This window comes from Pundamilia nyererei, unplaced genomic scaffold (assembly GCF_000239375.1).
Source record: "Pundamilia nyererei isolate P.nyererei 1_Seehausen unplaced genomic scaffold, PunNye1.0 scaffold00337, whole genome shotgun sequence".
NCBI classification, from domain to species: domain Eukaryota; kingdom Metazoa; phylum Chordata; class Actinopteri; order Cichliformes; family Cichlidae; genus Pundamilia; species Pundamilia nyererei.
In genome coordinates this window covers 222,172-236,879 of record NW_005187738.1, presented here as the reverse complement: position 1 = coordinate 236,879, position 14,708 = coordinate 222,172, and the positions used below count along the sequence as shown (strand labels likewise).

General features: G+C 40.2%; 1 protein-coding gene across 4 annotated transcripts in view; it reads right to left on the bottom strand.

Annotated features, from left to right (window-relative positions):
• Window positions 1-14,708, bottom strand: part of ttc27 (tetratricopeptide repeat domain 27) — a 90,453-nt gene that overhangs the window by 6,138 nt on the left and 69,607 nt on the right. For all 4 annotated transcript variants that reach the window (XR_312270.1, XM_005751991.1, XM_005751993.1 and 1 more), the window contains exons 14-17: window positions 14,577-14,675; window positions 13,412-13,464; window positions 8,895-9,060; window positions 2,786-2,983 (exon numbers count right to left, since the gene is read on the bottom strand). Coding sequence is in view for 3 of the 4 variants with exons in the window: in XM_005751991.1 (XP_005752048.1) it covers window positions 2,786-2,983; window positions 8,895-9,060; window positions 13,412-13,464; window positions 14,577-14,675 (516 nt within the window). In the remaining variant the exon portion in view is untranslated. The remainder of the gene's footprint in view (window positions 1-2,785; window positions 2,984-8,894; window positions 9,061-13,411; window positions 13,465-14,576; window positions 14,676-14,708) is intronic.

The following is a 14,708-nucleotide window of genomic DNA, read 5'->3' as shown; positions in this document are numbered from 1 at the left end:
TACACCTGGTAGAGCAGAACGCTGATCATTTTATTAAAGATGAAAGACTTTAGACAGTTTTTCAACTCTCAGTAATGCCATAGTGATCGTTTGATATATGGACCGTTTGATATATGGACCTGCAGCGGAGTTTAGACCCAGACACGGCTAGTGACGTCAGACTGAACAACCGGATAGAGGATTTATACGAGACCTTCTGTTAACAGATGGATCATTAGGCATCCAAACCTACAAACGGGTGTTTTCAAAGCCATCTATTGCCACTTTGTGTGGCTCAACTAAATACATGATTCAAGCAGCAAAGTTAAACAACAGGGATTACACTACAGATTTGACTTGTGAGGCCATCATGGTAACATTTTTCCACCATATGAGGTTTGTAAATGTTATTTTAATGTTCAAATGTGTTTTATGCGGTATATTACATCAGTCAGTGGCATTCTGTTAGTACAAGGAACTTTGTATTATTTCATTTTGTAAAACAAAATAAATTTAAGTATAAATAAAATGAAAGAAAAAAAAAAAGCTCCACACCAGTCTGCATCTATCCTTTATATTACTCTGATCTTGTGGCATGAATGTAAAGGACAACAGGCTATTGTTGCTGAAAGCTGCGCTTGTTTCATACTGATATATATACTGTGGCAGTCTCCATTTATGGGTGTGTTCATCTCACTTTGTTAATGACTGGAACTGGACAAACAGAGAGCAGTAGCTTTTTTCTAATGATTTGCACATACACGCCACACAATGCTCAAAGCCTTTTAATTTAGCTGATTTTTTTGATTAATGTACATTTCAAAATCAAGATTTAGCCTGTTTCTGAGCTCAGCAACAACCTTCCCCCCCCCAGAGATGTGTGGTCCTTAAAAGATTAAACGATTGACATATGATTTAAAGAATAAGAATTTACAATTCTTTAGTCAGGAAGGAGTGCAGAAAGCTGAAGATGTCTAAGCAGAGTGCTGAAAGGCACAAATGTAATTCAATACAATGTATTTATATTAGAGGTGGACCGCTCCGATATTACGTATCGGTCCGATACTGACGTAAATTACTGGATCGGATATCGGAGAGAAATAAAAAATGTAATCCGATCCATTAAATATCAAAAAAGCACATCAAAAAACTTGCGACATGGCGTAACTCGGCTCATAACCGTAGCACGTCGGAGCAGTGTGCTCACATGATAGAGCGGCTGTGTGTATTTGTAGCCTCGCTACCAAACCAGCATTTCATCTCAGAGGAAGTTATCTCACAGAGAGGAATAAAGCAAATGTGTAAGTTCATCTCTGAATGTTTGTAAAGCATTTCCACGTTAAGCTTAACAACCGATACATGGAGCGACTGCCTCTTCTCCCTCCCTCTCCTGCTGCTACTTCCATGTGAAACTGATCAATGATCAGCTGATCGGCTTTTCTGTCGCGAGTCTGTCTCTCTTCTTTGTTTATCGCCCACTTTGCACCAGAAAGAGGAAACCAGCGGCTGAACAACAGCAGCACGTTTAAGCTTGATAATCTGTTGTTAGAATTTATTTAATATCACTTTCTACACCAGGATCCTTTTCTACAGCTGACGGCTGGTAACTGTGCAGGGGCGGATCTAGCAAAGTTTAGCCAGGGGGCCGATAGGGCATGAACAGGGAAAAGGGGCACAAAGACATACTTTTCTTTCTTATTCTCATTTAAAATGTCTAGCTTTTAATAAATAATTATCAGAATCTTACACCCAAAGTTTTAATCTGATGTAAAATGTATAGAAGTCCATTACTGCATATAGTAACTCTTAAGTCTAATATACCCTAGTAACCATCTGTGCAGTCTGCAATTCTGTTGAAGAAAGATGTTGAATCTATTTAATTATTCCTGAAAAATAATTGATTTCTGTGCATTTTTTTCACACTGCATCAAATTAAAGTTGATTACGTCGATTAAGCATCATGAGGTGGAGGGTGGTTCCCTATTTTTTTATTTTTTTGCTGGGAGTTTTAGAGCCCTATTGGTTAGGTTGCTTACTCTTTAAAATACCAGAATAGGGAGGATGGAGCAGGTTTAACTTTATTAGATTGATCAGTATTGCTGAACTATGAAATATTTTGGGTGCAGTGTATGTTTTGCATACAGGTATAACAGAATAGCTTTAGTGTTGTTGTTTATTTAAACTTGAGTATAAACTTATACAAAAAGCAGCAAGATATTAAAAAAACAGTTTTATTGATTAAAACACACTATATTGGATTCATATCGGTATCGGCCGATATCGAAATTTATGATATCGGTATCGGACATAAAAAAGTGGTATCGTGCCATCTCTAATTTATATAGCACCAAATCACAACAACAGTTGCCTCAAGGTGTTTTATAATGTAAGCTAAAGACAGTACATTAATAGAAAGAAAAACAAATGGTATGCTTTAATTTGATCAAATTTATCTAAGATGATGACAAATGTTTGTGTTGAGGATTATCTTTCTGTAAAAGTCACCGCACACCACTGATTTAAGTGCATTTAGTTTTTATTAATGTTTAGGTGCCTTTACTTTGGTTTTTTATATAAACAAGAGGCAGATGAAAATGAACTTGTATGTGAAGTTGTTTCCTGCAGATTACTGCATTACCTGTTAGGAAACAAACCGTTTGGAATCACATGCTTTGAATGAAGAGCTGGTCTGACCCTTTGTATAGTTGTAAAGTAGAAACTGGCAGATCCAAGACTTGTTAGAATAAAAAAAAAAAACAACAAAAACAAACAAACAAACAAAGACATGCGAGTGCATGTTACTGACCTTATCGTCGTTTTCTGGGTTGGAGCTGTGGCCGTCACCATACAGCAGGGCATACTGTCGCCATATCTCAGCGTCACTGCTGTGGCGAGAACTGACCCGACCTAGGAGCTCCTTCAGTTTGGACTGGAGGGCTCCTGCCTGCTCACCCTGGCTGTCTGTCAAGTTCTCAACAACTGCTTTCACCAAGATCTGCAGAATCTGATGGGAAAAAAAAACAAGTTTAAACATCATCATGGAAGATCTGATTTACTGATTTAAATGTGTTGCTACAACCTTAATCACTGTTAATCCAACCAGCAACGTTGCTCAAGACCATTAAAACCCCAATGACTGAGAGGCTGGATGGAAAATAATGGGCTTATGGGAAATGTGGTTTTCAGTTTTTATTTTTAAACTTGAATTTGTGATGGTATTACAGAAGTCTTTAAATAAATAGAGTTACTAGTCTGCTCATAATTATGCCAGTTTGCCACAGTTAGTACAGTTATTAGTACAATAAATAAATAATACAGTCAAAAAATAAATAAATGAAAAACAAATAACACAAGGAAGGAAACTTCTGCATGTAATACTTCAGCTTACTATTGGAACACAGATGAGTAATCAGAGGCCAATTGCACCAATAGAGTTTCGGTCTGATCATAAACTAAGCCAATCATGACTTTTTAAGTCATTCTAAGTCTGTTGCAACATCTAGGTTTAAGCCGCCTTCTTGGTATGACTGGGTGTAAATCTTATGGCTAGCCAGGAGCCAAAGTCAAAATTAGTACCGACATTAGGCATCACATGTTGACTTTACAACAAGCAAAGGTGGTAAGGACAAAAGCCATCAGCTGGACATATACAAACATGAGGAGATTACAGGTTTCAATAGCTGTCATGGTCAGGTCCCATCTTATCTTAAACACTTTTATAATACCGTATCAACCCATTAGAGCACTTTGCTTTGAGACTGCAGGCTTACTTATGAGTATATAAAAGGAGAATGGTACCCCTTTTCTGTGGAAGCAGTTTGGATTCAGGAGACAGACACCTTCTCTACTTTTAAGATTACGGTAGGCTTAAAATGCTCCTTTTGTTAAATAGTTAGGGTTGGATGAGGTGACCCTGAATCCTCCATCAGTTACTTTGCAATAAACTTGGCGGTGGCTATCATGGAAGATATGATTTACTGATTTGTGTTGCTGCACCCGTTAATGTACCGGTACCACTTTGCATGTAGGGCCTTTACCGTACAATAATAAGAGCCTTGAGGTGAATGTTTGGTGCTTTCTAGATAAAAACTGACTTGAAATTGATTAAGCCTGGTTCTGTCGCAGATTTCTTGCTTTTAAAAGGGATTAAGATTCGTGTTGAAGTGTCAGGGTGTGAAATTAGGTGCAATAGTACTAATTTCTGTGTTGAGAGAAAACAAGAATAACAGGCAAAAAGTTTCTAGGAAGTTCATTTCAAGTTCTATCCAAAAATGGAAAAGAAAATCTCCTCCCTGTGAACAGTAGCTGTAAGGAAATGAATGCATGTGCAACTATAGCCCCCATTAAACCCCATGAAGCACATTCTGCTGTAGATTTCTTGCTGTTAAAAGAGTGTTTCCTTTCCAGCATCAAGTGCTTGCTTATAGGCATTTTGTCTAATTGTTGGGGTTTTCTCTGTATATACAGAGTCTTTACCATCCATCCATTCGCTTCCACTGATCTTTTTCAGGGTCACGGGGAGTGCTGGGGCCTATCCCAGCTGTCATAAGGTGAAAGGCGGGGTCCACCCTGGACAGGTCGCCAGTCTGTCGCAGGGCCAACACACAGAGACAGACAACCATTCACACCTATGGGCAATTTAGAATAATCAATTAACCTATCCCCACAACTGTTAGGTAAAAACCCTGTGGGGTCTTTACCTAACAGTATAAAGAGCCTTGAGGCAACGGTTGCTTTGGTTTGTTGCTGTATGAATAAAACTAAAATTAAAATCAAAAACTGTCTGATATATCTCTCTGACCTTACTGAAGCGCCATCTCTGCACTGTAGTTTGTGTTGCACCACAACTCAGCCCCTGATTTTTTTTTAAGCTGACAAAACTGTATTCATTTTGAATTTTTATTTCTTTGTACAGTGTGACTCAGTGTGTTGTCCTGTCATGAGCCTGGCAGAGTCTAATGCATAACTTTATGCTAACCTTACCGGAACAAATGCATAGCATTTCCTTTATCCGTTTCCCTGTGATTGGCACTCGTAAGCTTCGTAAGCATCAGGTGTCAGATCATATTCTCAAAAATGTTCTGAAACCCAGCAGCAGAAACCCTGACTGGCATTATTCTCATCCATGGACATGTGGAGATTTTCCAAGTTTTCCACCTCAGTGGGCAACAGAGTGCAGTGTCAGCATCAGTCTGAAGACATTTTGTCTTTCTGGTCATTCATTTGTCATTTTTGCCTCATTCCCCTGAGTCTTATCTACCATTTGCTTTCGTTATGATTGACTTTGAGTTCTAATAAATATGGCTCACTATCAAAATGTAATGACTTGTGGCTATAATAGAACCTAGGTCACAATAACTGGACCATGTTCTGGATTCGAACCCCGACCTGTTAATAGCATTTGACAGACCATTTCTCATATTGACAGTAACATTACTTTAATCTACACAGCATCTGCCTTTTTGTCTTTACAGACACTGTGTGTCAGAAGGTTGCCGGTTCGAGCCCCAGCTCCGACAGTCTCAGTCATTGTGTCCTTGGGCAAGACACTTCACCCATTGCCTACTGGTGGGGGTCAGAGAGCCCGGTGGCACTAGTGCTCAGCAGCCTCGCCTCTGTCAGTGCGCCCCAGGGCAGCTGTGGCTACATTGTAGCTTGCCATCACGTGTGTGTGAATGGGTGGATGACTGGATGTGTAAAGCGCTTTGGGGTCCTTAGGCACTAAGTAAAGCGCTAGACAAATACAGGCCATTTACCATTTATTTCTGCCATCTACCAGTTCTCCAACCCCCACCAGTTAGTGAACCATCTGCCAGGTTGCACTGCAGTCACAATTAAGATAAATCAACTGCAAGGCTATGGAGCAGAGACTGTAACATCATGTTAGACATCCTGCAAAACACCTCAGAGGTGTGCTGACGAACACATCCTCTACATCTGTTCAAACTCCAACACACTAAGTGTGATTTTAAGAGGGTAATCTGTAGTTCAGTCCGTTTGATGGGATTTTCCAGTGAATTCTTGTGAATGTGGCAGTGCAAGTACATCTGTAAGTATTAGTTTTGTATTTTGGTATTTATCACTCTGGTGAAAAGTGATATTTAAAGGAAAAAACTGAATGAATCGATTAAGATTCCCGTTGAAGTGTCAGGGTGTTAAATTAGATGGAAAAGTACTAATTTCTGTGTTGAGAGAAAACAAGAAAAACATTGATTACAGGCAAAGAGTTTCTAGGAAGTTCATTTCTACCCAAAAATGGAAAAGAAAATCTCCTCCCTGTGCATAGTAACTGTAAGTAAATGAATGCATGTGCGTCTATATCCCCCATTTAACCCCATGAGGCACAAAAGCTGAGTCATGTGACCACCAGCTCCTCTTGTCAGTAGCCCTTTCCACATTCCATAGGACAGCAATCCTTGGTGGCCCCTCCCACCTTCTGAGCCTGCGATGAAAAACTAACACAAAAAGCACATAAAATGAAATAAGGCAAAAACGTTGCTTCTAAATTTGTTACTGTGATCTAAGGAAATTAACATAGTCTGTCACCACCAGTTATGCAAAGCAGCATTTTAAGGTGAATCGAAGTAAAAACAGACGGGTAAAAATAGAACAGCTATTTAAAGTACAGACTTTCAAGCTTTGACAGACTTTTCGGTGATGAACCCAGGGGACAGTACTACATTTTATTAAAGTAGTCATATAAAAATATTTAATCATCTCATACACGCCAGCACACACGGGCCTGGCTGTCGCAAATCGGCATTCAACATCGCTAGTGCTGTTGAAATGACCCAGTCCAAAGTCAGCGGCACCTGACTTTGGACTGGTTTTAATCGCGTTCCCTTGATGATGATCTGCACGAGTTTGACATCTACATTATACAAAATACAGAAGGCTGCAACATCAGCCATTGGTTTCTGAACTTTACCCTTTAAAGCCTTATTTGCTTTTATTATTCAAATGTTTTTATTACATAAAAAGCACCTTGAATTAATTGGAATAATTTAACAAGAAAAAAGATCGAGTAGAGGATTAAAGCAGGAAAAAAGCCAGAAGTTGAAAATGCCACAAATGAAGGCTGTCAGAAGCTACTCTTAAGGAAGGGAAACAATCAGGACAGGCAGGTGTATGCCAAATTACACAGGAACTGGACTGAATATCAAAAGCAGCAGCCATCTGTGAAACACAGTGGAGCTTCTGTCAAGGTTTGGTGCAGCACTTCAGGCAGTGGTAATGGTGAGCTTGTCAAAATTGAACAAGTTCTATGTTCACTGAATTATAAACACAGAAAAGTACAGTGAGATTCTGATCCACCAGTACCATCTGTAATCCAGGTCAAACAGATTGACCTGGATTTAAAACAAAGTTGAACACACATGTGGGCAGTGGGCCGGTCGCGGCTGGCCTTTGCAGAGCCTGAATCTCAACATTATTGGAGCAGTGTGGGGTTATCTAGACAGAGAACAGAACAAAAGGCAGGCAAGATTCAAGGAAGAGCTTTGGGCCATCGTTGTAGAAGCCTGGAGTCTGAAACAGACTGCAGCTGTTCGGGGACCGAATTCTAACACACAAAAAAGTGGTTGCTATGACTACTTGCAATCTGTTGCTTGATATTTTAAAAAAATACAATTCCCAATTTTTCCTAGTTGCAAGGAGGTTGTAGTTTTGTTCTCACTCTAGTGTGACTGAGCTATCATTAGTCACAGTTGATATTACTAAACACTCCTTTTACAGCACTCCTTAAATGTGCAATTTCATGCTCTTTTCCGGCTTTGGTGTTAGGTTGTCTGTAGGAGATTGTCGGCCATTAATAAACTGTTCAAGAAAACTGTGTTCTGAGAAGATATTTAAAAATGAGGAGGAGGCAAGCAGAGAACTAAAGACTGAGTGCGCTGCTCTGAAGCTGCTGCTGCTGACCTTTTCAACCGGTGTGCTTTTACATCTGCCAACCTTATTGATGAGGCTGACCAGGACACAACCTGCATAAATGACCATTTTGGTTGTTTGAAACAGAGAAGACAAAGAGGGACACAACAAAAGAGAGAAAAGAAGAAGATCATGTATTGTGGGATAAATGTGACTCTGTTTGTATATTTAATTCCGAGGCCCACAGGATCTCTGAGTCAGAGCTGTGATTTTATCCATTCACATTAGGCTGGAAGACGTCTTCTTCAAAGTTAATTGCTCAAAACTACGTGAGTAAAATGACTGCAGGGCTGAAGCAGACCATTAACAATGGAAATACTACCACTGGCTGTCTCGCCTTGTTTATTCAAAGCTGATGGTTAATTTCTTATTTAGAATGCATCAGTTGCTGTGGAATTAATGAGCTGTGACTACAAGAGGCTTTTCCTTCAGAGTTTCTAAATGACTCGGCATGAGTGACCACAGTGATAAAGATTAACAGTTTCACCTGCTCGGTGTGCTGTGATTGGACAACAAATCACGTTTCCCCGTCTCACAAAGCTCTGAGACTTTGCACAGAGTAGAAGAGGTGGATAAAGCCAAAACGCTGAACTTGAGCCAAGTATTCCAGAATTTAGAGAAATGTAAATCTTTTGTTTCAAAAGTTCTTCCTTTCAACACAGACAAAGCTTCATTTACAGAAAGTCAGTTAATTGGTGCAACTTATTAGGAGCACTGCAAGGTGAAAGAAATACAGAGAGCAAAGGGACCAATTCCTGCTTCACAGCTCTGTCTCATGTGTTCAAGTCAGACATTTTTATTTGTTATTTTTGACCATGGTGAGCTAAACCTAACAGATTTCAGGAGACATAGATTGCCCCTGAGAAGCTTTATCCAGCCAGGTATAGTTTATTGTTTGCCAAGCTGTGTCTCATTAGACACGCAGCCTAGAATAAATGTTTTCCCCATTCTACATGGAACAAAAGAAGAGACTAAGTGCAGTCACGTACCTGGATGTCCTTGTAGTTCTCCCTCAGGTCCATAAGACGGTGGTATGCCTTGATGGCTTCAGCAAAATCTCCGATGTCAGTGCTAACAACAATGAAGTTCTCCCAGATCTGCCAGTGTTCGTAATTACACTTAAGGGCTTCCTGCAGGGTTCGAAAAGCCTTATTTCTGCCAATGACAAAGAGGAGAGACAAGTTAGAAGTAGATCAATAAATGTGTTGAACAGAGGTCTAGAAAGTTCTAGGCTTGGTTCATTTCAAAACTGCTTGAGCTTAACTGGCAGTAGAACTAACCAGGTATTAATTAAAAACTCGCCTGCTTTGCTTCGGTTTCAGGCCCGAACGGACAGAAGGCTGCTGTCAAGGGCTAAAAGTCTACCTCTGTATCTGAAAAGCCCCCACAGCCAGAAATTACAAAAAAACAAACAAACAACACAGAGAGACACGAACATGGGCTGGAATGAAGAACTTCACATATTTTTATTTGGAGTATTTTTATTGTTTGTTTATCTGTACATTATAAATACATAAATAAATATCTGAACACTGTCTGGATGGTTACAAAGTTCTGGGAAGTTCTGATGCTTGTAACGACTGCTGTGAAGACTGTCTCAGCAGGCAGGCAGAGATGACTGTAAACTGGGACAGGCGAGATACTATTGTACAGCAAAGCTTAAGAATGCACTGGATTTACTTCTGAATGACTAAATGACAGCATGGGACACCCTGAATGAGAGCGACTTCACTCATCTGTAATGGCAAGTTTGTCATACAGTTCAATTCAGAATTACTTTGGTCTAAATTCCTTTTATAGACATTAGGGAAGAAAGACAATGGTTGAATATTAATAAATTCCATTCCACTAAGCTGTTTCCCCCCCACACAGATTTAACGATGAAGCTAGATCAAAAAGAAGCTCACAGTTCGCACGCAGTCCTCCACAGTAAGCAGACACTGACACCAGCTGAGGACTGTCTACACTAACTACAGATGAACAACAGCCTCCGTTTTAAAGCAGTTACTGCTGATAACAAAAACAGTTAACTTCTGCTCTGTTTCATGAAAGTCTCAGTATATTGAGGAGCAATAATTAGGGTTTCCCCCTAAAACCTCAGCATGATGACTAAGTGAAGAGCTTTAGGACAGAGCAAGTTTTGGCGATACAAACTTTTGAGCTGCAAAGCACACCAAGTGCAGACTGCACACTTATTCAGAAAACATCTCCCTCTACTAAAAACCAACACTCCTAGTAGTAACTATCACAACTACAACAGGCATAAGACGTGATTTTTGTTCACAGATTTTATGCAATATGCAGTAAATTCAGTACAACTGATTCATTTAAATACTCTTTTCCTGAAAGGGAAACTCTTTATGCCACAAGGCTGCAAAAACACTCTTGTCCCAAACTATCAGCCACAGAAATGACCCTCTTTAATACATCCAGTAGTTTTTTAATGTCAAGAGAAGGCTTTTCACTGCTGTCCACAGTGTGGACAGCAGTGAAAAGCCAGAGGTTTCTTCCTGTTGAAAGGGATTTTTTCCTTACCACTGTTGCCAGGTGCTTGCTCAAAGAGGTTTGTGTAACTGTTGGGGTTTTGTCTGTATTATATAGCAGCGGTCCCCAACCCTCGGGCCACGGACTGGTACCGGTCTGTGAGTTGTTTAGTACCGGGCTGCGAGAGGTGAGGCTCGGGTGTGAAATTTATGTTTTTTGGGGTTTTTATCGTTTTTTTTATCTTTATTTTTTATCGTTTTATCGATAACTTGGTTTCTCCTGGTTCTTTTCACGTGTTTTATGAATATATTTTCTTGTTTTTTGGTACCGGTACTGGTTTTATTTTGTTGTATTTATCCACGACACCTTAAAGGCCGGTCTGTGAAAATATTGTCGGACATAAACCAGTCCGTGGCACAAAAAAGGTTGGGAACCGCTGTTATATAGGGTCTCTACCTTACAATATAAGGGGTCTTGAGGCAATGGTTGCTTTGGTTTGTTGCTGTATAAATAAAACTAATTAAAATGAACTACTGTCTGAAATATCTCTCTGAACTTACTGAAGCGCCATCTCTGCACTTTCAGTTTGTGTTGCACCACAACTCAGCATCTAATCTGTACTGTTTGACCACTAATTGACCTTCCATTCAAGCCCAATGACATGCATGTTGGTTAAATTAATTAAAAGCTTTACCCATATGTGCATTCATGTTACAATGCTTAAGTTGGGAAGGTTCAAGTCCATTCGTAAGACTGGTCTTAACATTAAACAACTTTCCAGTTAAATCGCTGATTTTTTTAAGCTGACAAAACTGTATTCATTTTGAATTTTTATTTCTTTGTACAGTGTGACTCAGTGTGTTGTCCTGTCATGAGCCTGGCAGAGTCTAATGCATAACTTTATGCTAACCAACCTTATTGATGAGGCTGACCAGGACACAACCTGCATAAATGACCATTTTGGTTGTTTGAAACAGAGAAGACAAAGAGGGACACAACAAAAGAGAGAAAAGAAGAAGATCATGTATTGTGGGATAAATGTGACTCTGTTTGTATATTTAATTCCGAGGCCCACAGGATCTCTGAGTCAGAGCTGTGATTTTATCCATTCACATTAGGCTGGAAGACGTCTTCTTCAAAGTTAATTGCTCAAAACTACGTGAGTAAAATGACTGCAGGGCTGAAGCAGACCATTAACAATGGAAATACTACCACTGGCTGTCTCGCCTTGTTTATTCAAAGCTGATGGTTAATTTCTTATTTGGATTCGAACCCCGACCTGTTAATAGCATTTGACAGACCATTTCTCATATTGACAGTAACATTACTTTAATCTACACAGCATCTGCCTTTTTGTCTTTACAAAGGCTACTAATTCCTATAGGTGTTCCAACTTTTCTGGATTACTTACAGCCCCCTCTGTCTGCATAAAAGCAGTGTTGGAACACACTGTGGTGCCATAGCCTCGTGAGCATCAGTTGAACAGTATTGACTACAGAAAGTAGTGTGTTGCTACAAAAGGGTTGAGAGAAAGGTAAATAACAATGGAAGAGAGACAGACCATCATGACACTTAAAAATGCAGTCTGTTCCTACAGAGAAATCACAAATAAAGTCAAGATGTCAGTGAGCACAGTTTCCTTCACCATCAAAAGGGACTCAGAAACTCTGACAGGAAGAGGTCTGGCAGACCCAACGCCACAAATGAATCTGAGGACACGTTTCTGAGAGTTCACAGGCTTCAAGTACAGCTTAGTCTCAGTTTCAACTGTGAAGAGAAGACTTTGAGCTGCAGGTTTGTCTCTTTGTCAGAATAAGACAAAGAGGCTTGGCTGGGCCATGGAACACCGCCATAGGACTACTGAAGTCTGGAGAAGGTATTATGCACTGATGAATTTGAAATCTTCGGTTCGTCACGCAGGATCTCTGTACGCCACAGAGTAGGTGAAGGGATGGCTCCATACTGTGTGGCATCAACTGTCAAACATGGAGGAGGAAGTGTGTTGTTCTACCACAGCATTCTGCAGCACCATGCAAAACCCTCTGATCTGCCTAGCTGGTCAGGGGTTCATCCTACAGCAAGATAATGACCCAAAACATACATCCAAGCTGTGCCAGAACTACCTCAGAAGAACAAGATGGTAAGCTTGAAAACATGGAGTGGCCAGCACAGTCTCCAGACTCAAACCCCATCGAGCTGGTTTGGGATGAACTGGACAGAAGAGTGATAGCAAAGCAACCTACAAGTGTCACACATTTATAGAAACTGGAAACGGATATGAGAAGAACTTTCTGAACAATATTTGATTTCTATTGTAGAAAGAATGCCCGGGTGTGTTCAGCTGTTATATCTGCCAAAGGTGGCTACTTTGAGAAGTTTAAGATACATTTTGATTCCATGATTTCTTTGATAATTCCAATTGATTATTTGTATTGTGCTTTCATTTCAGAGTGGAATGAGGCATCAAACTGCATAATTTTCAATTTAAAAAATGGAAAAATGGGGTGTGTTCTAAAACTTTTGACCTGTAGAGTACGTTGAGCACGTTTTGTAGTCAGTCTGCACATTGTAGTTTCAATAAGGTGGACATCCAGCGTCATATTGAAAGAAGACTAGTGTAAAATAAGAAGCATAAGGAAGAACCTTAGTTATGTTTTCAGATTTTTTAGTTTCGGTCTCTGGGGGGATTCCTAAGGTGGGAGGTAAAACCCAATACATGGAGGTGTATGTCATTCTGTTTTAGAAACTAAATACCAGCAATAGCAATTTAGAGAGATATGGACAAACTTAGATGCAGTTGACCTCTGACCTTTCTATCATCATCACCTTTGGGCACATTTATCCTGCCCAAGTTATTTTGAAAGACTACTGGAGCGTTTTCCAGTCTGCTGGGTGTGGATGGTTTCAAACACTTTGCTGCTTACGGCAGAAATCCTATTGGACAAAACTCAACCCATTCTATTACCTGGAACACACGTTCTTACACCAACAAGTTTCCAATATGCACTACACTCATACTCACTTCATTTGGAGGCGAATGTAAGCTGTAGAAAGGTTGTTCCATGCTTCTGCATTCTGGGTGAAGGTGGGGTAGGGGGTTGGGCGAGACACAGGTCAGTGAGGGAAAGAAGACAGTGGGGAAAAGGAAGTAAAGAATAACAAAAAAATCCTACAAGACACAATTTTCAGGTTTATGCACATAAAGAAAAGCTGGAGTGACTATTAAACCCTCACCAAATGAAATGGTGTGTTGAAATGAGAGACGGCTAGCGTCTATATATTTGCTGTGCACTAACTGTGCGCTATGAACATAAATTTATTGAAACGTTCACTTTGGGAGGACCAAGCAGAAACAACCTCCGAGACTGAAAAATAATCACAACTGCCACAAACTGCATTAGCTCAGTTAGCACTTCAGGCTGTCTAGAGACTCCCACAAACTTCACTTCATTAAAAAGCATGTTTACAGCCTGTTTAAAACATTTTTTCCAGTGGTCTACAGAAAATCTCCCCTTCGTAACAGTTGTCTGCAGGGTGCCCTTTTTCCATTACGCAAGGCGTAAAGTGAGCCATGTAGTTCCTTTGACATCTATACACATGCAACAGTAGTTGATAGTTGTCTACTAGCTTCACATCTACTTGTTCTACTCACTGTACTTGACATCTCCATGTCTGTCACTAAAATAATGTTATGTAATATGTAATTTAATATGGCCCTCTGCTTGGTACAACCATCCAAGAAGTGAAATTTGAGTATTTTATTAGTCTGTCAGTCCTGCGAGCTTACCAGCATTAGGACAAAACACTAAGGCTGCTGAGGTTTCAAAATGTGGAGCTCAAAACAAATAGGTGCTGTTACAGTGGCAATGTCCACTGTACAGTGGTACATGCCAACCTGTGGTGTTGCCCACACCAACACAACTCTATGAACCACCTGCCAGATTTGCCTCCCTGTGACTTTGTCCAGTTCCCAAAAGTGAAAGATGCAGCATAAAGCTGTAATTGATGCTTTGGACATTACTGAAATAAACTGCATGATTTATTTGTGTTAAAGAAATCTCCATGCACTAGCAGCCTCAAGCAAACCCACATTACTTGGCCTTTAAAACTAAGGATGGACTTGGAGCAAAGACATTATGTCAAAGAGTGTCCCTAAAAAGAAAGAGACTGTGTGTGTAGGTACTCACGTCTGGCTCCAGTCCCACACACCTCTGGAAAGCCTTAGCAGCTCCCTCATAGCCCTCCAGGGCAAAGTAGGCACAACCAAGAGAAAACCACACACCGAGCTGTGCACACACACACACACACACACACACACA